This window comes from Acanthaster planci, linkage group LG08, assembly GCF_054643075.1.
Source record: "Acanthaster planci isolate LZ-2023a linkage group LG08, COTS_SCS, whole genome shotgun sequence".
In the NCBI taxonomy this organism is placed as follows: domain Eukaryota; kingdom Metazoa; phylum Echinodermata; class Asteroidea; order Valvatida; family Acanthasteridae; genus Acanthaster; species Acanthaster planci.
Genome location: NC_141784.1, coordinates 15,268,314 through 15,293,084, shown reverse-complemented (window position 1 = coordinate 15,293,084; position 24,771 = coordinate 15,268,314). Strand labels below are relative to the sequence as shown.

At 41.6% G+C, this 24,771-nt stretch overlaps 1 protein-coding gene across 8 annotated transcripts in view; it reads right to left on the bottom strand.

Moving 5' to 3' along the window:
- Positions 1–24,771, bottom strand: part of ube2z (ubiquitin conjugating enzyme E2 Z) — a 71,884-nt gene that overhangs the window by 23,623 nt on the left and 23,490 nt on the right. For all 8 annotated transcript variants that reach the window (XM_022252500.2, XM_022252501.2, XM_087140299.1 and 5 more), the window contains 3 exons: positions 23,090–23,201; positions 14,989–15,104; positions 14,294–14,384 (listed from right to left, as the gene is read on the bottom strand). In XM_022252500.2, the coding sequence (XP_022108192.1) occupies positions 14,294–14,384; positions 14,989–15,104; positions 23,090–23,201 (319 nt within the window). The remainder of the gene's footprint in view (positions 1–14,293; positions 14,385–14,988; positions 15,105–23,089; positions 23,202–24,771) is intronic.

The following is a 24,771-nucleotide window of genomic DNA, read 5'->3' as shown; positions in this document are numbered from 1 at the left end:
AATTTGAGAAGGTTTTTTTTTAATGTCATAATTTATTCCAAGTCGTTACTTTATACCACATGAAACCGAGCCCAGCAACAGTAATAATTCCAACAGTTGACGACAATTTCTCTTCGTTGTGAATGTTTAACGGTTTCTTTATCTGTGGTATTAGCAAAAGGGGTTTGGGTTCTGGTTCCAATTCTTCTACTTGATCGGGATCTGCAAAATCTGATGGTGATGGCACTGAGCTCGAATTTAAACTTGGTACATAACCCGTTTGCATGCTGGCTGTCGCGATCTGGAGGTTGTTGTTGTAACCTTCAAACGTTCCAATGTATAAGTCCATGTCAGAGGACACCAAGTACAACCCCGGTGCGACTACGAAATTCAACGGTGTTTTTGCATATTGTAACAAATCTTGAAATTGGTTAATTGACTGCTCCAAGTTGGGCACCGAATTAATCAAAGATTCCACGATAGTTATAAATTGCTGTTTGGCATCTAATCCAGTACTAGGGACTAAAACGCTGGTGTTTGTTTGGGCCTGGGCACTAAGCAACGCGTAAAATTAAGCTCGGATTGATTCGTTTACTTTTTTGATACCAACGTCGGTCAAGCTCGATTTGGGGGGATAAAGTCCCACCAAGCCAATGTAAGGGCATCCAATTGCGCGATCCAAGTCACTGTATACGTACTCGCGCGACCCACGCCTTTGGGTGGATCGGCCCAACCGAAACCCATAAAAGTGGCCCCAGCGTATTTGCCGTTTGTTACGTGTAAGTCGTGGGCGTCATAGTTTTTGCCGGGGACAGGTATGTATCTGTTGTCATAATAATAGGCTGTGCCCAATCCGGTCGATATTGTATCCCTCTTTTGTTTGAACGATTTATTTGGATCGTCACTTGGGATGGGCATCACACACTCGTAGAAATTTTTTCAAAACCGTGTAATACACGTGGAAATTAAACAGCGCAGATACGTATGGATTGGAATCGGACAATAGGTCAAAACCTACTCCGCAAGCCGTCGTAGTGCAGTAGACCGCGAAATTAAACTGGTTTGGGTAAAACGATATCGGGTCTGTCATCCGGCGATTAACCGCTTCGTCCTTTTTCACTCGGAGTAATTTGCACTCATGCGTTGAATTGGGAAACTCAGCTACAAATGAATTGCCTTTATTGACCATGATGGCTAAACGACTAATATTGTGCCCCATCTTTTAAAATATAAATGTTTTTAATAAGGCGGTGCATCAGGGAAAGCTGGAGGTGATTCCTCATACTTTACCAACTTTGTTAAACTTATTCGCCAAGTTTTTCATAAGGTTTTTTTTAAATCGGCTGCCCGTTCATTGGCAAGCGCTTCCGCCTTTGCTCGCACTTGTCGGTCAAATTCTGCCTTGTCCCTTTTGGCTTCTTGTAATTTTGTGCTCGTCTTGGAGCGAATCTTTTCTTTCATCTGGTTAAATTCCAAAATTAAGACAAAATCAAAAGAAATTCTTCTGGGATATATCACCGTCTTCGATAGCATGGGAAACATATTCCTCGATGATTCTTCTGGGATATATCACCGTCTTCGATAGCATGGGAAACATATTCCTCGATGGTATTTAGCTTGGCGTCGCAAAGCACGCGGATTTGGTCATGTTTTTTGTTTTTTCGAGTGAGTCTCCGACTGGCGTACTTTAGCAAAGCGTAGACATCCAATGCAGCGATAGCAATGCCCTCCATCACAAGTCTGATGGGCGCTGACACGCTGTCTGTTTTGCCAAAGCAACCCTCCTCCACCCCGTTCAGTGCCACCACCTGTCAGCCGTAGCTTATTTGATAACTTTTTTGTTGCCTTGCAAAAAATATTGATGCGCATTCTGTCGGTAGAACACCTTGCCGATTCTCGAGTAAGTGACAGCGATCCGGTAAATCCTGTACTCGGTTGCCAATTTTACGGAGCCAGAGAGGAATTTCTCCCCTTTTTTTCTCCTTAATGGTTTTAGGGGGGTTTCCGCCCTTCTTGGAAGGGCAAAGTCACTGACTTAGGTGGTTATTTGGTGTGAATTTCATTTCATAAAAAAAAAAATACATCTTGATAATACTTCGCGGTACCCGCTGCTTCATTTGACTCGGACCGGCCAGCCGACCCCGGCAAGCTCGGTGGTCGAGTGGTTAAGACATCTGCACTAGTAAGCAGGAGGTCGTGGGTTCGAGTCCCACCCGAGTAAGCTTGTGAGGTTTTTTTCGCAAGCTCTCGGACAAGCACTGAGCATACAGTGCTTATAAATATACGTTGGGTAAGGGCAAACCCGTTATATATAATTTCATTCAGGGACCGCAAATTGACCTCGGTTTTAAGGCACTGTATTCTTATTTACGACACTTATAAGAATGTGCCGAAAGAAAAGGCCTGACCCCTTCCTTTGTCCGGGGAGTCACTAGATTATTCTGGGCCAAATTAAGAAAAGCCATTTCGTACTCACTAATTTCTGTCTTTTGACATTAATAGCTGAAGGTCGTTGTTGAAAATGCTCATTAGTTGCCCGTTATTCCAGCAACCCAGTGTAAGCCCAAGTCGGGCCGCACCTCGTGGAAATTCCTGTCTGATCCCAGCGTTTGATGGTTGGCCCAAAGTTATTGTATGCTGGAGTAAATCCTTGTTAATTTGTTCATAAAAGTTGGGTAATTTTGCATTCTGCCAGATGTAATTGCTGCTTGAATTTGCAAATCGAAGGCTTTGTACCGCGCACGTACATTCCAAAATTAATTTACCGCTCCATGTGCTTTGGGCGGAAACAAATGCTGATATGATAATTGCTTTTCATACATTTTTGCTGATAGCTCTATGTATTTACTGATATGAGTTGCTGCTCCGCGTCATCAGGCTCGGGCGGGAACAATCGCTGACAATTGCCGATTGCCATAGTACAGGTACTTTTGCTGATATGTGTTGCTGTTCCGTATCACCAGGCTCGGGCGGGAACAATCTCTGTAATTTTTGCTGAATAGCTACACTTTGCCTGAAACGCAATGTAAGATATACTTGCAGTTCCGCATCACCAGCTTCGGACGGGAACAACCTGAACTGTGTCAAGTTCAATAAACGGCTGCTCAGGCAAATCGACAAAAAAGTTAGAATGCGAGTGTCCACCTGTCCCTGAGTTCAGTTCTCTGGTCCTGTGCATGCGGGGATAAATACTATGAAAATATTATTCTGCTTTTATTTGCCCACATGATTGTGTTGACTTTTGGAATCGGTGTTGGTAGATAGGTATAGGAGGGAAAATTTGATCCACGATTGATATATAATACTACTTGGTAAATAATTGTCCATGTTTTTTAACTGTTGTTAATTATTTAAGTGGCGTGAGAATAACCGAGGTTTAAAAACTGTTAGTTGTCTAATTATCAAATTTAATCCACCTTTAATTTCACGGGAGTTTCTAATTCAGATTCAGTCTCACATTCAGATTCAGTTTCGTGAAGGTCAAATCCTCTAAGTGATTGCAATGCCGATTTATTTAAAATAAGTCCGTCATTTCTAACCTTCAACAAGGCCGTCGAGACTGTGTATCTAATGCTGGTGAGGCAAGAAAGCAGACAGTAAGCTCCATAATACATGTCTTTTGGATAAATGAGTGATTGCGCATCGCGTCTTTTATCTATAAATTTCTCAATATTTGACGAGGTGATGGGCCTCTTTCGATGGTCAAATAACGAGGAGTAAAAATCAATTTTAACGTACATGCAATTTTTGTCTGAGTAGGGCGGTTTAACGACGTATGGTACCCTGTTTAAATCGTCTATATCTCGACTGCCTTTGTAAGCATTTACCGTGCATAACGGTATGATGGACGTAGTAGTAGCCTGGTTTCCAATAAACTCGTAAACCGCCATATTTATAGCGTCGAGTATACGCATCATTGGCCTTCGTAGTTGATAACAAATTTGGTTACCTACAATATTATTGGCAGTTTTATCCTGCGTTCCCTATTTATAGACGTGATTTATGCCGTATCTGGCATCACAATTAACAGGCTCTTTTCTAGGCCTCCGTGTGTATAATAAATGAGTGAGCAGTATTGAGTTACATAAGTGCCTTCTTTAATCACGGAATTTAAAATAGTTAATTTGCTTGAGTCATAAGGACCATATACGACATTGGGGTTGGTATTGTTGGCATTGAGACGCTAGTGGTCATCAGTTACAATGTACACTTGGGTTGGCATGGATCTGATTTTTCAGCTTTGTCTGAAATTGTTCTCATTATTGTTGGCCTAATCGGCCGCGTCTTTTAAATCTTCTGGCAGAATTTCTACTTTAATTAAATCTTCAACGTCACGGCATATTCGATTATTAACCAATTTCATATAAATCAGAATCGAGTTTAGACGCAAAATTAGACAGCAGGTCGTTGTCTCTTTTGTGCCTCATCTTTTCGTGCTTGCCGTCCACGAGTACCACGTGATCCATGCCGTCCAACTTGAAGCAATTTACGCAGTAGGTGCAATTATTACAACCAAAGTATTCTATACAATTGCCGCAATCGAAACAGTCTCCGCAACTGTCCAAGGCATTTGAATGTTAGCAGTCGTAGCAATTGAAACAAGTTACGCAATTTATGCATTCGCTGCACACGTCGCAAGTAGAGCACTGAGTGCATTTTCTGCAGTCGTTACATTTGTGGCAGTCGTGGCATTCTCTACAATTGGTGCATTCAAATAAACAGTCAGAATTTAAACAGCGCAAGCAACCGTACGAATCTACCAAGTAAACCGAGTTTGTAGTGTCTTGGCAAAAGTGACAATTGACGTTTGTTTTACGATTTATCATATCTTTTTCATATTTGTCTGGTTTCTATTTAGTTTTTTAGTTTTTAAGCAGAGAGTAAATTATCGGGAATAAATATTTCCTTTGGCTTTAATATAAACCTGTTTGCCGATTTTAGTCTTTCTCACCAAGCAAATGCAATGCTTTTGGTTTTGCACGTCCAGCTTTGCTAGTCAATTAAATCTCGTTTCGTTTCGTAACCGTTTATACTTAGCCATGCCGCATGGGTGGCAACTAATTTAGCATATTCAAATTTAGTGGCAAAAATTGGAAGCATTTTACTTTAGAGAAATGTTGAGAAACTCTTTTCAATTTTTTCCTCGGAGCGTTTGGGGTTTTCCAGGAGCGGTCACGAGGGCTTGGGGGAGGTCCCGGTTTTGGGGGTCACAAGTTCTGGGGGAAGTCCCTTCTAGTCTGGGAAGCGGAAAAGAGGGGCTGGTCTAGAACACACCGTTTACTAACGACTCAAGACCTGATTGGAAGTCTGCGCACCCCGCGAGGTCCGCGTTGTCGCAAAATAAAATTTTGCTTTAAATTCCCGTGACTATGGCAAAATCAGGTCGCCAAGTATCACCAGTGCAGTATAAGCAACAGTATCACCCAGACTGCAGAGCTTGACACATTTGCTTTTATATATTCACTTATCAGCTAATGGGGTAATGTAGGCCATGAATTGCGGTCAACGCGTTAAGCTTAAATTACCTTTACTGCAATTATTTTCAGAAAAACCCAACATTTTTTATTACGGCTAAAGGAAAAAATGACTAAGAAAATAAATACCTGTATAAGCCTTTGATGGAATAATAATAAAACCTACTGTACAAGAAACAAAACCACGCTTAAAATTAATTCAACGATAATTTCATGGGTCAGAAACGTCTGGATAGCGCAGTGTTAAAAAATATTCATCGTGGTAGAAAGTAATGTTTTTAATACCTATTTTATGCAGAAAGCTTCCGCCACTAAACTTTGGAAGGCTAGTGAAGTTCTACAAAAAACTTTTTTTTCTTCCCCATTATTAAATATAGTTTCTGACCCGTAACATTATCTCAAAGCGCAAGGGAAAAATTACGTTTTCCACAGCGTTAAAGCGAAAGAAACATGGGGCTTCAAGAAAAAAGAGGGCTACCAACAAAGTATGATTGGACGCTAAGTCAAAAGAATGTTTGAGAAGCCCGCATGAACTGCCCAGAAAATAGCAGAAAAGACCTGGAAAATTAGCATTAACAAAGGCCATTGTTAGACGATGCCAATAAGCTTAAGGGAGTCGCTGACGATCGGTTGCCAAGGGCCAATTTTTGTCCGCGAGCTCCGCGGAAGTTCGCGGATGGTCAATTTCGACAAAAACCCTTAACCAATCATGGGCCTTTTTACCCCTCGGGTTTCAAAGAGCCTTTGACGTATCAGTTGACGCTTAACGGTCACGACAAGGTGGTCAAAAGTACAGACACGGCCACGGAGTACAGCATTTCTGACCTAACGTTGGAGTACGAAGTCGTAACCAATCGAGACCTGGCCCAAAGTTTGCGGCGAAAGCATAAGGGAAACGTGTATTACCATTCAACCGGATTCACTCGTGGAAGCAACTCATTAATAAATCAGACATGTTGGGGAACATCAGCATCGATCAAACAATGAAAAAGCTTGAAAGGGATTTTAATATTATTCAGAGATCCTGTCGCAAATAACCCATTTTACAACACGCATATCACGAAAACAAGCGTAACGGTCGAGGGTAAGCCCAATCAGCTGTACTCGCTAGGGCTGTTCGAATATCAACACTATACCAAAATCTCCAAGTATTTCGGGGACTCGGACACTGAATTGGGGCGTGCGGTTGTGAAAGATCTGAATCTTACAGGCGTTGATATGGGCAGTTATTTGAAAGACAAGTACGGGCTACAGCTCTATTTCCGAAGTTCCGACAATAACTCAGCTCATGGCTCGGGTAGGCCGTTGGGTGGAGGTGGTGATATATCAATACAGTTGGAAAAAGAGGCAGAAACTGCTGGGCCGTTGATGATGTACGTGTATTTGATAATCCTGTGGAAAATGGCACCTTTAAAAGTTTAGTTTATTAAAATACCATGAATAAATCACCTCACTGCGCCTTAATTGTGGGCCAAACGAGTAGCGGCCAGACTCGGTGGATTTTGAATCTTTTGGAAACAGAATATCGGTTCACATACGAGGCGATTGTGATCTTTTGCCCCACGTTGTTTAAGAATAAGACTTATTTGGATCGGCTGTGGGTTTATACCGATGAGAATGTCTATTTGTGTGACCTTGATCGAGAGAAATTCGAGTTAAATGAGGCCATCGACTTGTATCAAAAAGTTTTCGATGGGGTATATACGCTGTTTATAATTGATGACTGTGCATCTGATCGAAAGGAAGCAATACCTGTGCACTAAGCAAAGTGGCATTCAGTGGTCGACATTACTAACATTCATGTTGGCTATTAACTCAAAAGTACAACTTGGTATTAAAAGACATGAGAAAAAACATAGCGTGGGTCGCGATGTCTCACTCTAAGGATCAAAACAGTTTTGAACAATATTTGGACGAAAACGACGTTGTGCCCCACGAAGAACGGGAACCGATTAAAAAGCATTTGCAGGATGTGAAATTTACCACGCTGGTGTTAAATGCCGAGCCCCAGTTTCATATTTACTCCAATAAAAATGATAAAATATTTTATCAATTCCCAGTAATTAACAATGTGTAAAAATGCAACATCTGTTAGAAATCAAAAGATATTTCTAATTTTAAAATTAGATTAACCGGTGATAATAATCTCAGTTGTAATATTAATAAAAAGAGAGAGTATACTGATAAGAATAAGTGCCCTCATGGCCGACAGAAGAGCTGACGCATTGAGTGCAACAGTTCTGGCGTTTGTCCTCATAAACGGAGAAGAAACGAATGTGTTGAGTGCGATGGTGCTTCCATATGTCCGCAACATCAAAGTTACACGTAACAAAGACCCTCATGAAAGAATTATCCTAAAGTTATGATGTCATGATGACGTCATCACCAAACAGAAAGTTCCCAACAGCTCAGTGGTTGTTCACAACCAAGTTCCTCTAAATTTCTTTTTATTTTTCTTTTGAGCTGTTTCGGCAACAGCCGGAACAGCTATTGCTTTTCTGATAATTTTTTTCTTTAGTTTTTTTTGGGGGGTCAGCCAGATTCCTTCCACCAGTCCACTTTGGCAGTTTCCTAAATCTGATTGACTTCAAAATTTGCAGGCCTTTGGACAATCATCCAAGGATGATCTTAGAAGAAATTTGTAATGAAGACGTCATCACGGGATTTCTTCTCGAATTTGAATATTTTTTCCTGTTCACTTTGTACACGTTTTCAAGCCACTACCGTAATGTTTGATCGCTATCAAAGTGATAGCCAACAAACACCCTCATCCAAGAATTATTCTAAAGAGATAATGTTGTGATGATGTCATCGTGCAACTTAGTAATGAATTTTCAAATTTATTTCAGCCCATTGACTTTATACACATTTTCAAGCCACCATTGGGCAATTTCAGAGGTTTGATCAACATCAAAGTTCCACGCAACAAAGACCCTCATGAAAGAATTTTCCTAAAGTTATGATGTCAAGATGACGTCATCACAAAACAGAAAGTTCCGAAACAGCTCAGTGGTTGTTGACAACCACGTTCCTCTAGTTAATTTTGTTTTAATTAAATGATAGCCATGTTACAATTAATTCAAATAGTTGTCAAGTTAGTCATTGCATTTAACTTGACATTTTATACGTTTGAATATTTATGCGCAAAGCACGCGGTCAACAAACTTAAAATGTATATATTAAAATGGACGACATCAAAAGTATTCTCATCTCTAATGCAAAACAAGAGTCCGTCGAGCCTAAACCAAATGTTAAAGACAGATTATGTTCATTAGTTGCCTCCGGTGAATCGAAAAAAGTACTTAGGCAAAGAGTACACCGTAAATCCACAGGAACAAGAAAAATTATTCAACTTGAACGAAGTACGCTTCGCAAAGAAATTGTGAATACGTTGGGAAATTTGATTTTGAGCCTGTATGCCCAATTATTGGGAATAGCTACCCCGGTCAAATTTCTGGGGTTTGACATCGATTTAAAATCTGAATGTGACCGAGCGAAAGACCTGAACAACGACCGAATAATCAGTCAGACTATGGGGCACCTACTCAGTAAAATTTGCTACAAGACATTTTATCATTAAATGATCAAATGCTTTATTCTCAGTATTCCATATAAGTGTTCAATTGGTTTGTCACAGACAATTTCATTAATGAGATGCAACAATGTGTTCTTTGAATTAATTAATGCTAACATATGCCAATATCGGCTAAAACCACAGTACATTAGAATATGAACATTTGTGCATGCACAGATTATGCTTACACAGTACATGTATAAGTAAGGCATGTACGTGGATGTACTGTTTATGTACTGCACAGAATGCCATAAGCATTTCTGTGTCAACAAGGGATCCTGTGCTGTTGTAGGCAGCCAATAAGCTGCTTTGGGGCAACATTGTGATGAATATTCATTGGGCTCTGCCAGTGCTGTACGCAGAGTGTAAGAAAAAAAACATCTTCATAAAGGTCTTTGCAATTGGTTTCTGGTACATATGTGTGTATCTCTCCTGTGTGTAATAGTTGGTATGTATTGTAACAGTTTGCAAGCAATACTGTGTGTTAGCATGGCTCTGTGAAACTGACTGGCTAATTGATCCAATTTTACTGCAAATTTGGACAACAAAATCCGAGAAATCTCTCCTATGCTTAACTACCAAGAAGTAGTACTTAAACTATCAGGTAGTGTTTTTTACCAGCTTTCCTTATCTGCAGGTATGTTTGGAATTGGAAGGAAGCATCTTGGTTAAATGTCTTTATAAAATTTGTAGAAAACACACAGAATTCTAAAAAAGGATCCACTGAATGATTAGCACAATGTGTCAGCCAAGTACATTAGAGAAGTTAGACCAATAAGGGAACTTCTGTGACAAAACTTTTAACCAATGGGACATCTTCTTAATGGGAGGCATGGCTTGATGGATTTAGGGAATGTAATTTAATGTCAGTTTTGTCACAGCCTTTATAGGGTAAAGATTTAATAGACAATGCAACTTTCAAACTTTTGTTTACCCGCCTCCTCCCCATCTCCACCTTGTGTTAAGTAACATGTTATTGTGTGAAGGAAATTTTGGCATTGACATGATTCTGATATTTGTATCTCAGTTGGAAATTTTTCACATTTTTCTTGGAAGTTATTCTTGACGGTTGATCAGCCGCATCCAATAAATTTTCATGTTGAATATCTACTCTAGTTAAATCTTCTATGTCAATGTCATATTCAATTATTAACCCAATTTCATATGAATCGGAATCCAGTTTAGATTTGGCATTAGAGGGTAAATTGTCTTGTGCCAGCCATTGATAAGCACCATGTGATCCATTCAATCTAAATCGATGCAGTTAATGCAGCAAACATAGTTGATGCAGCCAACACATTCTATACAATTGAAACACGCTTTGCAACTGTCTAAGATGCTTGAGTCATTGCAATAGTAAGAATTATAAGAATCAAAAGAATCATAGTAAGAATCTTAACAATAAATACAATTTGTACATTCACCACAAATATTCACCACACCCAAGTCGGACACTGGGTACATTTCCTGCAGTTGTGACATTTGTGACAATCATGACATTCATTACAGTCGATACATTCGAACAAACCATCAGAATTTAAACAGTGTATACAACCGACTGCATCTACCAAGTTATTAGATTCAACCGTGTCTTTGCAAAAGAAACAGTTGACGTTGGTTTTTTGGTTTGTCATATCTGTTTCCATTTAACGAAATGTAATATTTTTTAAAATTTTAATCGCTAATCAAATCACTGGAAATATATATTTGCTTTGGTTTAGAAACTTTATTTCCGTTTTTGGTTTGTCTCACCAAGCAAATGTGATGCCTTTGTCTCTGTAAATCCAGTTTCCCTTAAATCACGTTTCGTTTCATCTCGTTTAGTTTCATAACTGTTTACAGTTAACCACGCCGCGTGAGTCGTGACTAATTTGGCGTATTCAAATTAAGTGGCAAAAGTTAGATCCGTTTTACTTCTAGAGAAATCTTGGGGAAATTTTCAGAATTTTGGTTGGGGGGAAATCTGGCCCCTTTTGCGATCTAATCCCCAGGGTTGGGCGGAATCCCGAGGGTTGAGAAGAGTCCCGGGGAGTTCAGGAGTTGGTCTGGAGGGTGGGAAAGTCCTGGTTGAGGGGGGGAGAAATTCTGTGGGTTGAGAAGAGTTTCGGGGAAATGGGAGAAATCCTGGGGTTGAGAAGAGCCCCGGGGAAATGGGAATTTATCCGAAGGGTGGGAATTGGGCCAGTTGAGGGGGGTCGGGTAGGTATAGGAGGGTAAAGCTGGTCTTGAACTCTTCTACGCCTACTACTCCGCCTGCTTGCTCATAAGTTTCTAGAGTCTGGCTATAGCTGCATTGCCTTTTTTGGCTTTGACAGGTCCGAGTTACTCAAACTCGTCATCTTGGTTGGCGCGTGTGGCGGCAACATCATTGCTCTTGCAGTGGTTGAGGCATCGGTGCATGTTACATGAGTGTTGATTGTGACAACTGCCATGCTTATATGTGTGTGTGCATTAGTATTGGTGCAAGCTGCCCAGTTTGACCAGGTGTTTCTGCTTGAGTTTGTGGGTTGTTTCCTGACAGTCTCTGTGGACTTTGATTTTCCTGCTGTGTCCATGATTATCATGGAGTGAAAACGGGCAAACAAAGGTTCTCATGAGCCGAAGATTACTTCAATAATCGTGGATAAAAGTAGTAAAAATTGTTTTGTTGTTACCACAGAAAATGCGCCGTGGTGTTATGACTGCACATACAAGTGGCTGGAATCTCAAGGAATCTCTCATGAGATTTCAAAATAAAATGAGATATTGTCATCCTTTTCTTGTCCATGGTGAACTGGATGCTGCTGTGAAGCCCACTGAGGCTGTCTTGCCCATGCTGATGACAACAGTGTTGTTGACATACCAGAGCCAAATCTTGGGTCTGTGGTCTGCTGCAGTGTTGTAGTCGAGACCACTTAATACTTTCACAAAACCATACAAGACCAATACACGACCTCCAGTCTAAATTCAAATAACAAGCTATTAAAATAAACTGCAACAAAAGTATTCATTTGTTATTGTTCACACTGTTACTTGTGACTGGTCTTGTGCATGGTCTTGTGTCTGGTCTTGTGATGGTGTCGACTACAACACTGGTCTGCTGTGGCAATGACATTCTGTTCAAATTCTGCCATGAATATGTTGGCCAGAATTGGGGACATAGGAGATCCCATGGAGGTTCCAGCCATTTGTTCATAGAATTTCCCCCATCAGCTGAAGCTTGATGAGTTGATGTAGGTGAGGAGCAGGTTGTGAAGTTGGTCTGGAGTGAGATTGGTGCAGTCCTTGAGGGTTGGGCCTGCTTGAAGCCTGTCCTTGGCAATGGTGGTGGAGTCGGTGGGTGGGGCATTGGTGGAAAGGGACATAACATATAAGCTGATGACCTAATGGTTTCTAGCTGAAGAGTGAGGCCTTGGATGATACTGGTGAATTGCTTGGAGATCTTGATGTGGTGTTTGGTGTTACCCACCAGTGGGTGCAGAATCTTGGTAAGATATTTGGCTATGTTGTCAGTTGGACCACCTCTTGATGTGACAATGGGGTGGCATACTTGTTGATGGATCTTGAGTTTGCCGAAGAACATTGGGGACTTGGAGGGCCGGAGCTGTCTGTACAGGGGATGGGAGATTTTGCTGAACATTGGAGGGAGAGAAGCTTGTGTTGCAGCTTCATCTCAGTGGATGGCTTGGGGTCTTTCTGGAGTGAATGGTAGCAGCTGGAGTTGAGAACATCTGATACCTTGTGATCATACTCAGACTTGTCCATGACCACCGTGGTGTTGCCCTTGTCTGCTTGCAGGATGTGAATGGACTTGTCTTGCCGTAGTGGTGCAATGGCTGACTGGTCTTGTTTTAAAAGGTTGGGCTTGGTTGACTTGTGTTTCAGGAGGGCTTTGCAGGGATTTGCAGGACGTGTTGAGATGGTGGAGGGCCGGCTCAATGCACTGGATGACCTCTTTAGTCACTAGAAAATGAGGTGAGCTGCTGGATTTTGTTGTAATCAGCAATCGAGGTGCTTGATTGGAGCTGCTCTTAGGTAGTGGAAATCTACCTGTGTAATGATGAAGGGATGGATCTGGTGGTACTGATGCAGTGACGGAGAAGAGTGAGACTTGCTTTGTGAAGGATGGAGCTGGACTTCAGAGCCCATGACAGGAAAGGAGAAGTCAACAAGTAAGTCATCATCAAGCACTCCCACACCCAAGCCAAGTCAAACTCATCACCAGCATCTGAGAAGCCATCAAAATCCTCAGACTTGACACAGTACAACCTGACATCATTTTCAACACCAGTAACATCTGGCATCCTCACACCCCAGTCCAATCAGTCTCCTATACCTTAGAATATGTTCCAGCCTATGGGTCTCCTGTACCCTTGGCAACCTTCCCCCATGCTCCCCTTCTTCACACTGACACACCTCATTGATCTGCTAGCATCCAGTGTTCTGTTCAGGTACTTTTGATTGGATTCCGAGTTAGCATCCTCTTCACACCTCACCGCCCCCAGACACAATATTAGTGGCTTCAAAGCGCAACTTTTGCAGTCTCCTAATGACGGACAGAGCATACTGTCCGAAATGTTGAGTACCGGAGGGGTTCTTTGCAGAACCACATATACTCCTAAAACAGATATCCCTGCATGGTGCTCCACAAATCTGTATAACTAACTCGCTACCTTCACCATGAAAAGCTTAACAAAACTATGGAGGCTTTACATAATAGCTGTCTTAAAGGGCAGTATTTTGGTTCCAGTGACTCTGAGCGAAGCCCGTGGAACAAAAACTTATGGCATGCAAACCGCAGCAATGCAAACCTTCTATAAGCCTCAAAGTCCCCAAGACCCAAATCCACAGGCAGTGGAATGAGTTTCAAAGTGGGAGAGGGGGATCAGTTATGAGGTCATCAGGCATTACTTGGCCAATCCATTAAGCCCCACCCCATTATAGGACCTGCAAAAGTGCTTGGGGGCAGTTGCCCCTCCTCCCACACACAAACTGCCCAGTTGAAAAAGTGGGGGGGGGGCACTGGACCCCTGCTTCTTCAGCCAGTGCCCAAATCACCTCACAAAAGAAACAAAAAAGGAAATTTATGCAAAGAAAATCTAAACCAAAGCTAAACCCCAAAGAACGAGCATGGAACCCTGTCAAACTCAGTCCAAACACAGCTCAGCTGCATCCAATCGAACAACACCAGAAACATTAAAAAGCATACCTGAGTAGCAGCAGCTGAAAATGTGCATTCTGTATACACAGACTGACAATATCAATTAAGTGTAAATAATACAGATACCTGCATGCTGAGACCAGTCAGATGTAACTTCTCTGTCACTGTACTCATGTAGTACTCATAAAATTCTGGAAAAGATTTCTTCATCACCTCTCTAAATATTTAAATACAAATAAAAACACCTTATTGAAAACATCACATTGTGTCTTTTTTCTTCAAAAGTTACAAAACGATGTTCCACATCCTTGCACTCTCACCATCCATTTCCATGCTTGTGCACTGTCAGTGCCAAAATTGGTTGCAAAGAAGTAGGCAACACATGTACTGCACACGTATCCATAGATCAAACCTGGAGACCTACTGTTACATGTTCATTAGTGCACAGGGAATGTACTTAGCTCCAGCTCTATACACAAATATATTTGATGTCATGGGCATTAGGGATCGTGTACCATGCATTACCAGTAAACAGTTTAACCAGCTCCCAGTGTACATGTACTTCTGAAAAAGTGGCATTTGTGAAAGTGCAATTTCGTGCTGTACAACTCAAGGTGCCCAACGATGACACTCACTTTCACTGCAGTAATCATAAGTTTGCAAGATTTTTTTTTTCAAAGGCACTGCATGTTGCATTGCTCAGTGTAATACAGGCAAAATCACTCAACCCTTTGTAAATAAGGATGTTCGGGTGATATTGGGAATTACATGTATATGAAGAAGGCAGGATCTACAAGTAATATATTCAAATGGGTATTTACCCGAGTGTTTTTGGCATCACTGGATTTTCCCTTTCTAACATGTCGCAAACAGCTACTCTTATGGTTTCATGACGAATGCAGTCATTGTAACGCTCACAGTCACCTGGCTGTCGTTCCTATAACAGTAAATACATGTATGTATAAATGCAATCTAAAATTTCTAAATTAAAAATATACTACTTACATGTACATGTATTTTGTGTGGATTTGTATTGTCAGAAAGCAATTTTATTTTCAAAAGTGACTCAAAAACATCAGAGCCAGAGTGGGGAGGACGGACGGGAAAGGACTGTTTAGGTAGGTATTCTCTAATAGACCTGACCCACACTTAATGTCGGGAAAGAATTCTGGTTATGTAAATAATGTATTCTTGTAACTGTAATGATGTGTGATTTTAATGGATTTTATTCAACCTGTGGGGAAAGAGTCTATGGCACTCTACCTACCCAAACTGTCTTTACATATGCAGAGTAGCACCGGTCTACATGTAGGTGGGGGGGTTGGCGACGACACATCTAATGCCAAGAATACACTTTTACATATAAACAAGGAGGAATGTATAAATTTAAGAAATGGTAAAGGAACTTCATAACGATTTGTCCTCCGTCCTTTAAGAGGTCCCTTTGACCTCTGGCTGCGGACAGTAGGATTGTCCTGCCATTTGCGATGTCACTCTGCAGGACATCCCTCAAGTTGTAGAAGGTAGAAGGCGACTTCCAACATGCAGTTTTGCAAATGTTTTCAATGGAAACATCTCGAAAGTAAGACCAAGATGCAGATCCTGCTCTTATGCCGTGAACCCTGATGTAGTAATGACTATGTTCATCAGAGCTTAATGGCCAGACTGGATTAGTAAATCTAATGGCCGAATCCGTCCAGCAGGCAATAGTGTACTGACATCGTTGGACGATGTGGTCTCATGAAAGTGACAAGCGATGGGGTTGATATCGTCCCTTGCATGCTATCCTTTTAGTCAGGTACCACTTCAGGACATGAACAGGCCCCAAAAGTTTATCCGCATCATCTCAAGGATGTAAGGAGGCAAAGAGTGTAAAGATATCAGACGGATTGGGTGAGGGAGTCTGATCTGCGTCAGGAAGCCGATCGAAGGAATGAGGTGAACACCATGCGGCTCCCAACATAGACAGCCTTTGGGGAGAGCCTATAGTTTGCTGCCACCTAAGGACGTAACCATTCTCAGGACTAAGGCCAACTTGACATGGGTGTATGTAAGGCAGGCATTATTTAGGGTTCAAAGGATGGACCAGAAAACATACAGAGAACCTAGCGTAGGTCCTATGACCAGACCAATTTCCCGACAAGGGAACCCTGGATAAGCATATCATACAAAAAATGATGGAATGTCATGTTGTTAAGGGCAGTCAACCGATTTTGAAACCAATGTGTATGGCAGCTAGGGCTGACCTGTAGATATGAGTTGTAGATACAGTTGAACCTTGTTAATAAGAGCAGTGTTGATACAAGATTCTGTTATACTACTTGCAGGAACGTTAGCTGGAGCCAAAACCTGACTATCGATGCACATAACACAATGTTAAAATCTGCTGCCACAAATTTGAAAGGCGGGCAGATGACGTTGCATGCGGCCATGGCTGTAGCATTGCTAGAAAGTCCCCCAAAGAGGAAGATCGTGGGAAGTTAATCATTCAAGGAACTGAAGAGATCGATGTAATCATCATAATTCTATCATCCAAGGCAGAGTGCGTCCGCCACTATGTCATCGGATACTGCCATGTGGATCGTCTACAGGTCAACTGCATGATCCCTTGTCCTTTCCAATAATGTGGCTTTGGTTGGCAGTGTGAAAAAAAAAGAGGCAAGAAAGCCGCAAGATATACTCAAAGACAGAGATGACAGTATCATTCAGAGTCTCTTGCATGACTGTAGTGAGGTCTGGGCAGAAAGGAGAACTCTTCCTTCCCATCAAAGGAATTTACCTTGATAAGAGGGGAAGAAATAAAATAGGTCAGAGACCGAGACAAAGACTTCATGTAACCTAGATAAAGTTGGTGTCAGTCTTTATCGAGCAAGGAGCTTCTAGCAAAAAGGCTTGCTTAGTCAAATGCATAAGTTGTCTTTAGCAGCATTGTATAACACCTGAATATGCAGAAGGTTGTCGAAGACGTTCATGTCAAATTGAAGGTAAGCCGTGCTCCGTACCCAGAGTGGTCGCCGGTGTGCCGACAGCAACAGAAAACTTTGATCACTTTCATGCATTCGCGAAAAATAAATGGCTGGCGTTGAGGAGTCAGGTTGCATGACACTGCGATATGAATAACAGAATGAGCGTCCATGGCAACTCACTCCGTGAAGAATACATGTTAACCTTGACTGGGCGAAATTGCTAGTAATTTCCGCTCAAGGAAAATCTCTGCGGGCAAAAGACAAAACAAAACCATTTTGATGTCCGAAGTCGTGCTAAGCATGTGTATTCATTTCAGAAACAAATGGATTCTGACAAAATTCTCTCTCTTCATTTCAATCACGCTGAGAGACAATATCAGAAGAGAAAGCCTGCAAACATATCGCAACAAAATATGTTGTTGTTTTGTTTTAATGGCGCTTTCAATAACTCAGGCTATTTGTACCAATAACTGTATGTTTATTCATACACTTTATTAATCAGCATCACATTACAGAGTTAGGAAGAAGGTCCAGTTTTAGAGGCAGGAGGAAACCGGAGTACCCGGAGAAAACCTGCGAGAGCGAGTATGGACTGGAAACCAAATGCACTTAAAGCCTGGGCCAAGCTGGGACTCGAACCCAGACCTCATTGGTGCAAAGCGAGGAAAGAAATGCTACGCTAACCCACTCCCCTCTCACAACAAAATAGGTGACTCATAGCAGGCCTACTTTTGACTGACCTCGTAACAATCACAATAATTTTGGACATGCCCACATTTTGAAGTGAACATATGTTTGGACAGTGTGCATTGTGGCACGGCCGCATGGCAGAATCTGTGCTCATGTGGGGCCACGTAAGTAGGGGACACGAAATGGTCATTCTGCTGATCACAGGATTGTACGTCGTGAGACGCAGTGGAAATAGATTCGCAAAATTTGTCCCACAGGGCCCCTTGAGGAACCTTGGATTACGGGGTGCCAAGGGGTGTAAAAATCCCTATGGCTTGAAGAACGTTAGGTTCGGATGTCTGGGAATGCGGACTGGAGAGACGCAGCGGTAGGTCTGCGTCACGATGACAAATTTACCGTGACAGAACTGAAAAAGATAGGGAAACTGCCTGGAAAACATTACTTGATCGTTCCTGTCTTGGTGCCTGGTAATGTAGTCTCGAATGCCGTAGGTTTGGACTTGTAGTGGTCATTAGAGATCACCAAGTAAAGCGTGGACTCACTTCCCCATGGCCTGGGCGGACCTATCGATGGTAGCCACAGTAGCTCCAGAAGGCTGTGACGGAGACTCGGATTGGGTCCGCGTCGGATGGCGTATTCACCAGGGCAATGATCCAGGAAGTTGACCCGGAAAGTGCTACCATTTGGATTACAGCTGGATGCCTCCTCTGTAGATATGTTGGAGGCTAGCCAGGTTGCATTTGCATGTGATGGCTGCTTGGAAAAATGGGGCAGTGGCTCATGTTCATTGAGGAGGGCGTCCCAAGGACTCTCACAATACATGTATACGTATAATCGAAGATAGACAGGATGAGCATTTATAATATTTATAATTTATAATACAAGGTCATGCTTATGACAAAGAATTTCTTTTTGTTTTTAAATTCATCTATTTTTCATAACTGATAACATAAGGAATTTGTAAAGTTCCAAGGACCCTGTTATAACAGTGTTCCACTATGTTCAACAGAGTAGTTGTCTCCCAGACATTCTGCTTGAAGGCCCTAAATAAAGGGAGAGCGAGAAGGAGACATGGTCCAAGGGCCACTCCAGCCTTACAAGGGGGAGCGGTCCGCTAAGGCAAAGAGCCTACTTCACTTCCTCCGGAATTAAGGGAGGCTGACGGAATCCGGAATATATCATAGGCAGTGAGGACGCCAATAAAATCGATGTCATCTTCAACCAAAGACACGGTGACTTTGCTTCAACTGAAGTAAGGCCGTATTATAGTCAAGAGCCCGTAGATTAGCAGGTAGTTGAGCAGAGGACCGTCAGGCTGGAGTGGACTCGAACGCGTGCCAAGTTCTGGCTAGGGACTAAAACATCTCTACGCATGAATGATTAACGATCAGGAACACTCAGGAGTGCACTATGCAGAAAAGCCAAAAAGAAGAAGCCAAAAAAAGAAAAAAGAAAGAATGCCTTTTCCGCAATATTGCAAAAAAGTCAATTAAAAATTAAAAAGCTTGCACAGTCTAGTCAAGTGTTCACAAATGGTGATGACACAACCAACAGATTGAGACTGGCTCACAATATTGTTTTCTTGTTTCTTTTTTACAACAAGACTTTGAATCAACTGAGCTGCTCAAGTATTGTGAAAACAAATTTACTTTTTAATTTAATTAAGAACAAACCTACATACTTAACATACATATGTACTGTTACGATCCCAGTTGATCCAAATCCTTTTGTGTCTCCCTGAAAAGGTACGTATAAAAGACTCCGTAGTCATTGATTTCGCTCTCAGTCAGTGCCTATATGCTTCTAGCATGTGCGTTTCGAAATAGCCGGCGTTGGGTCAGCACCTCCTTGTCGTCTACGTCTTGATTACTTCTGCACTGTGGCCAAGGCTGACACCGCTGAGGGACTGTGGACCCTGGAGTGTCGTGGCTCCATGTAGAAGCCGAATCTCGGGGATCGACACTGACCTGCCTGTCTGAACTGGGCTGTTCTGGCGCGGAGTGCGGAGGTGCTTGGCCCGACGACCGCGCTCTTTTAGCCATGGCACTGACTGGGCGGGGCCTAATTTTCTTCTGTTCTTGTGCTGGCTCCTTAAGGTAATCATACTCGGCCGAATATAATTTGCCTCTTCGCATATTAATATGTTTTTGCCGGCTTGCTAATTTTCAGTGTAATTAATTCTGCTTGGCTGTGCTAATGTAAATAATTTCCTTTTATGCTTTTGACTGTTCAAATTCACAATGTTCTTGCATGGGAAGTTTAAGTTGCAGCAAACCACTAGATTTACTTTGTTTTAATTTACTGCTTTGCTGATTTAAGTTAATAATTAAATGTTATTCCAAATTAGTTCCTTTATTGTCCTTTGCTCGTATGTTTTAGTGTCCTGATTCCCGTCTTTTGATTTTTCTTCTGCCGTGCATTCTCCGCACGTAACAGTATACATGTATTAACCCTCCTTTAGTTTTACAGCACAAATATGCACAAGTGCCCAAGGTCACTCTCTTGCTTGTTGGTGTAGTGCACAACACAACACAGCTGTGCTTCTTTGAGGTGTTTACCAAGTGACGCAAAGAGTGACTTCAGCATAGGAGGGTTAATACTTACAAGGGTTACAAGGGTTAGACTTCTCCAGTGTTGTAGTCATCAAGACTGGTCTCGGTCTCGAGACCAGTCTAGAGATGCTTGTATATTGCATAAAGTGTTTGTGGAGCATACGTTACTTTGTAGTCACATTGTCCGTTAACTAGACGTTTATGCACTGGTTGAGGCACCATTTTTGATTGTGAACGATTCAATAGTGAGAACCACAGAACTTATGAAAACAAGCGTTCAGCTGGGGTTGGATAGTATGCATCCACCTTGAGGGAAAGAGTTCTATATATGGGTGCTGCTTGATACCCGGTGCATAAACCCCATGAGACTGGTCTGAAAAATTGTGTATCCATTGTGAATTTTCCTGCTAAATTGACTGTTCAGGTCACGTTATTCCTTTGTGAAAGCTAATAAGTAACTACGGGGAAATATAGTGGCATCCCTATGGAATTGTTTCCATTTGATTAATGCTGCTACAACAAGAACTTGGGTTTTTTCAGAACAGCATGACACACTAGATTCCTTTTAATATGATATCAGTTGCTTTATTGATACTTTAACAAAACAACAGGATAGCTCCCTTTACCAATTCATGGTAAAGGTTTTATACTCAGTGAAGGGCTATTTGATCATGGCGCAGTTGTTGAGTGATGGACTGGTCCAGGAGACACTGTGCCCAGAATTCTGGGTGACGGTAACCAAGCAGGAGGCAGCTCAGGAATGCCAATGCAGGATCATCATCATAAATCTTTTTAATAGCTCGGCCATGTAGGGTCCCTTTGTCTCTTAAAGCATGTTTGAAGCCAGCATGTGGTCACTTGGTCACAGCCAACCACAGAGTAAAGAGAGGAGAATTTTCTGCCACAAAATTTTTCCACCACCCTTTCCTCCTCCTTTTCTTATCCAATATAGCACTTTCAAGTGTCAAGAAGCTATGTTTTCCCAACTGAATGTATCATCAGTGGGAAGATAATATTTTGTTATTCATGTTCAATTTTATTAGTTGTCAATTATTGCCATATATTTCATCATTTACATATACATGCATATCATTTTTCGTCAAGTATATCATGTATGCTGCAGTGGCTTTCGGCACATAGTTGCCTATTACACTGCGTTTACACTTGATCTGGCGAGGAGGATCAGATCCGGCATGGGGATCAGATCCGGCTCAAAACATGTATAAACGCAATGCAGGATCAGATCATCCTCTCGGGAAGGATCAGATCCGGTTCAGATCCCGTGCACAGGATCAATTTGCAAGTGTACACGCAACGCTGGATCAGATCCCAGAATTTGACGTAACTACATCCAGTGCAAGTCTTGAAGCGAGCGAAAAACAAGTGTGTCATCGTGAAGACTGACATGTCATGTATACTTACATGACATTGTACACGCACCATACATACGCTGTTGGTCTGGCCGCTATGTACATAACCAGCATTATGCTTGTTCCCAATTAAGCCCATGTGCTTTTGTCCTGTGAGTTGGTAGTAAACTGGTACTTGCCCATTCCCACGCTTTATCGGAGTAACCTTTAGTGGCTTTCGTTACCGCTGCATATCGCTGACCCAAAACCTTCCATTTCCCCATTTTTCATCATTTCATCTGAAACTACATGTACCTAAGATAAGACAATGAGACATACATACATCGCGTAAGTATATGTAATACTGGCTGACGTTTTGCTCCAGTGCGCATAATCAGTGAACCTTTGCCCTGAGGTTGCAGCATTTCATCGATGCCACGCAGGATCAGGATCCAGTGTACATGCAGCACGGATCTGATTCCCTCGCTTGATTGCTCTCGCCGAATCTGATCCTTGCAGGATCAAGTGTAAACGTGGCATTACTGGTCGAGCCTGGTGTTGCCGAAAGGGCATATGGTTGCCCTCACTGTGTTGCAGTTATTTGTTTCATATATGTCCGTTCTTACATGCGAATTCCATCTTTCATAATGTATGTTCGTTGTTTGTGCATGCCTTTGTAGCTTTGGGCCTGGTGTTACCCATGCCTGGTTGGGCCCGATATTGCCCTTTATTTAATATGATAACTGTAACAATTGACTGTTCAACCGGTATGCTCCTATCTGTGGTAACTGGAATAAAACACTCCTCAGTGGCTGTGGCATAAACACAATACACTGTCTTCCAAGTCCTTTATTTTGAGTCTGAGATTAGCATGATAGCATGGCATTTTCTACAGAGCAAGGGAGGGCCAGGGGCACCTCTGTAAAATACATTTGGAGAAAACACTTTTTTAAGATGTCACTGTATTGTAGTTTTAGTTAATACACAGGCTACACGCATTGTGCCTGGAATAATGTGACATTTAAGTGGATCGAAAAGTAAACACGACATTGAAGAATGCAAAGGGAAAACCCACAACAATGTTGAAGTGCACTCCACGACCATTCTGGCATACTAAAAATATACCTATGTACGGCCATACCCCATCTTTATTCTCACAGTCTTGGGTAAACACACACAGATGATTTCCATCCTTTTTTTACAAGTGTGGTCTTGGTCTCATTCTTGGTCTCAGACTGTCAGTCTTGGTCTTAGTCTCAGATTACTCTTTCCTCCCTGGTCTTAGTCTTTGTTTCAGGCTGCTGATCTTGGTCTCAGACTCTCTGGTCTTGACTGTAACACTTAACTTTTCATGATACAGCCTACCTGTTCAAATCCAGGTTCATTGTGGTACGGCTTGTCATTCATAAGTGACTGGATAGAGATCAACACACTGGACAGAGACTGGGCTGGGCTCCATGCTGGACCTGTCCATGTACTGCAAAAACAAATTAATGACCCGCAGAACAAATTAACTACCAGAGAGTGAATCAAATGCGAGTCCTCGCACACAAGCTTCCATCCATATTTGTAAGCTGTTTTGATTTCAGGAAGGTGTGACAGCTGGGCACAGGATGCATGATCACGTATCAATACAGTGAAAATGCTCTCAATCAATTGCGATTGTAAAAATTAACATGGCGAATCTACACAGAATCAGAGATAACCTTGTCATGCTTCTCAAAGCATATTTCTATGACATTTTGGATGACGAAGAGTTCATGCTTCTGGATGATATCAATGTACCTGCATGTACATGTGGTAACCCTGATTTCCAATATGAAAATGACCAATTTTTTATTTACATTGGACTACTTCAATGAAGTAAGAAAGCTGAATTCACATGACATGCAGTGGTGAGCATGATAATGGACATGGTCCTGATGATGGGACCATAATACCGGTGCTTTGTAATGAAGCCTAATTGACCAAACTGCATTCTGACATGTCTAGTAACCCTACCCTACTGAAAGTGTTAAATTCATTTACTTCTTGAGACCAATTCACTTACTCATTGGATCCAATTCACTTACCCATTGGAACCAATTCACATACCAATTGGATCCAATTCACTTACCAATTCAATTACCAATTTCAAAACCAATTGCTTTTGCTTGGAATCAATTGGAATCCAATTGGGTTCACAATTGGTTTGAATAGTAAATTTGGACCTTTTCTCAGTTGGACCATTTCAAACCAATTGACACCATTTGAGTGCCAATTTACAATCCAATTGAAACCAACTGAAGAAACAATTGAAACAAGCTGTGTCCCATTTGAAATTCCACTTGATTGGGAAAAATAAACAGCAAAGAAAAAAATGCCAATTAAAACCAATTGCATCTCATTTGAATTCTCCAATTGATGGGAGAAAACAAACGGAAGAGAAAACTTACCAACTGAAACCAATTGAGCACCAATTGATTGCCAGTTAGACCCAATTCATTTCAATTAAATCCAATTAAAAAATCAGTTGGTTTGAAAAGGTCACTTTTAGTAGGGTACTTTGCTTCAGAATTACTGCTTACCTGCCTCGATTTTGAATAATTAAAAATAACATTTGAATTAAAGCAGTATCAGTTAAAATTAGGGTAATAATTTGGGGCTTTAAAAATGCATTTTTAAATCAAAATGTTTTATATTTTGATCATTTGGCCTCTCCTTTGTGCCCACAGCTACAAACAACTTTCCAAACGACTACAATAATCACCAGAGACCTGGAAGCATTCAATGCAGCTGTTCCAAGTTTGCATCTGTGTGGAGTGGTTTCTTGGAGATATTTTGAGACTACAAGAAGTCACTGTGAAGGTACTCCTGAGCACTTGTGTAAAGATGTATGTGGTTTCCAGACTTCTGAACAATAACCACAAATGTGTATATGAGAATGCATTCATTTATTTTGAACTGGACCCTCCTATAGAGGAACACTTTCATTGAATTTCATTGACAGTGTAGAGTAGTAGCAGTAGTACCGCACAAAACCATGATAACTGCTCCTCAAAAAAACA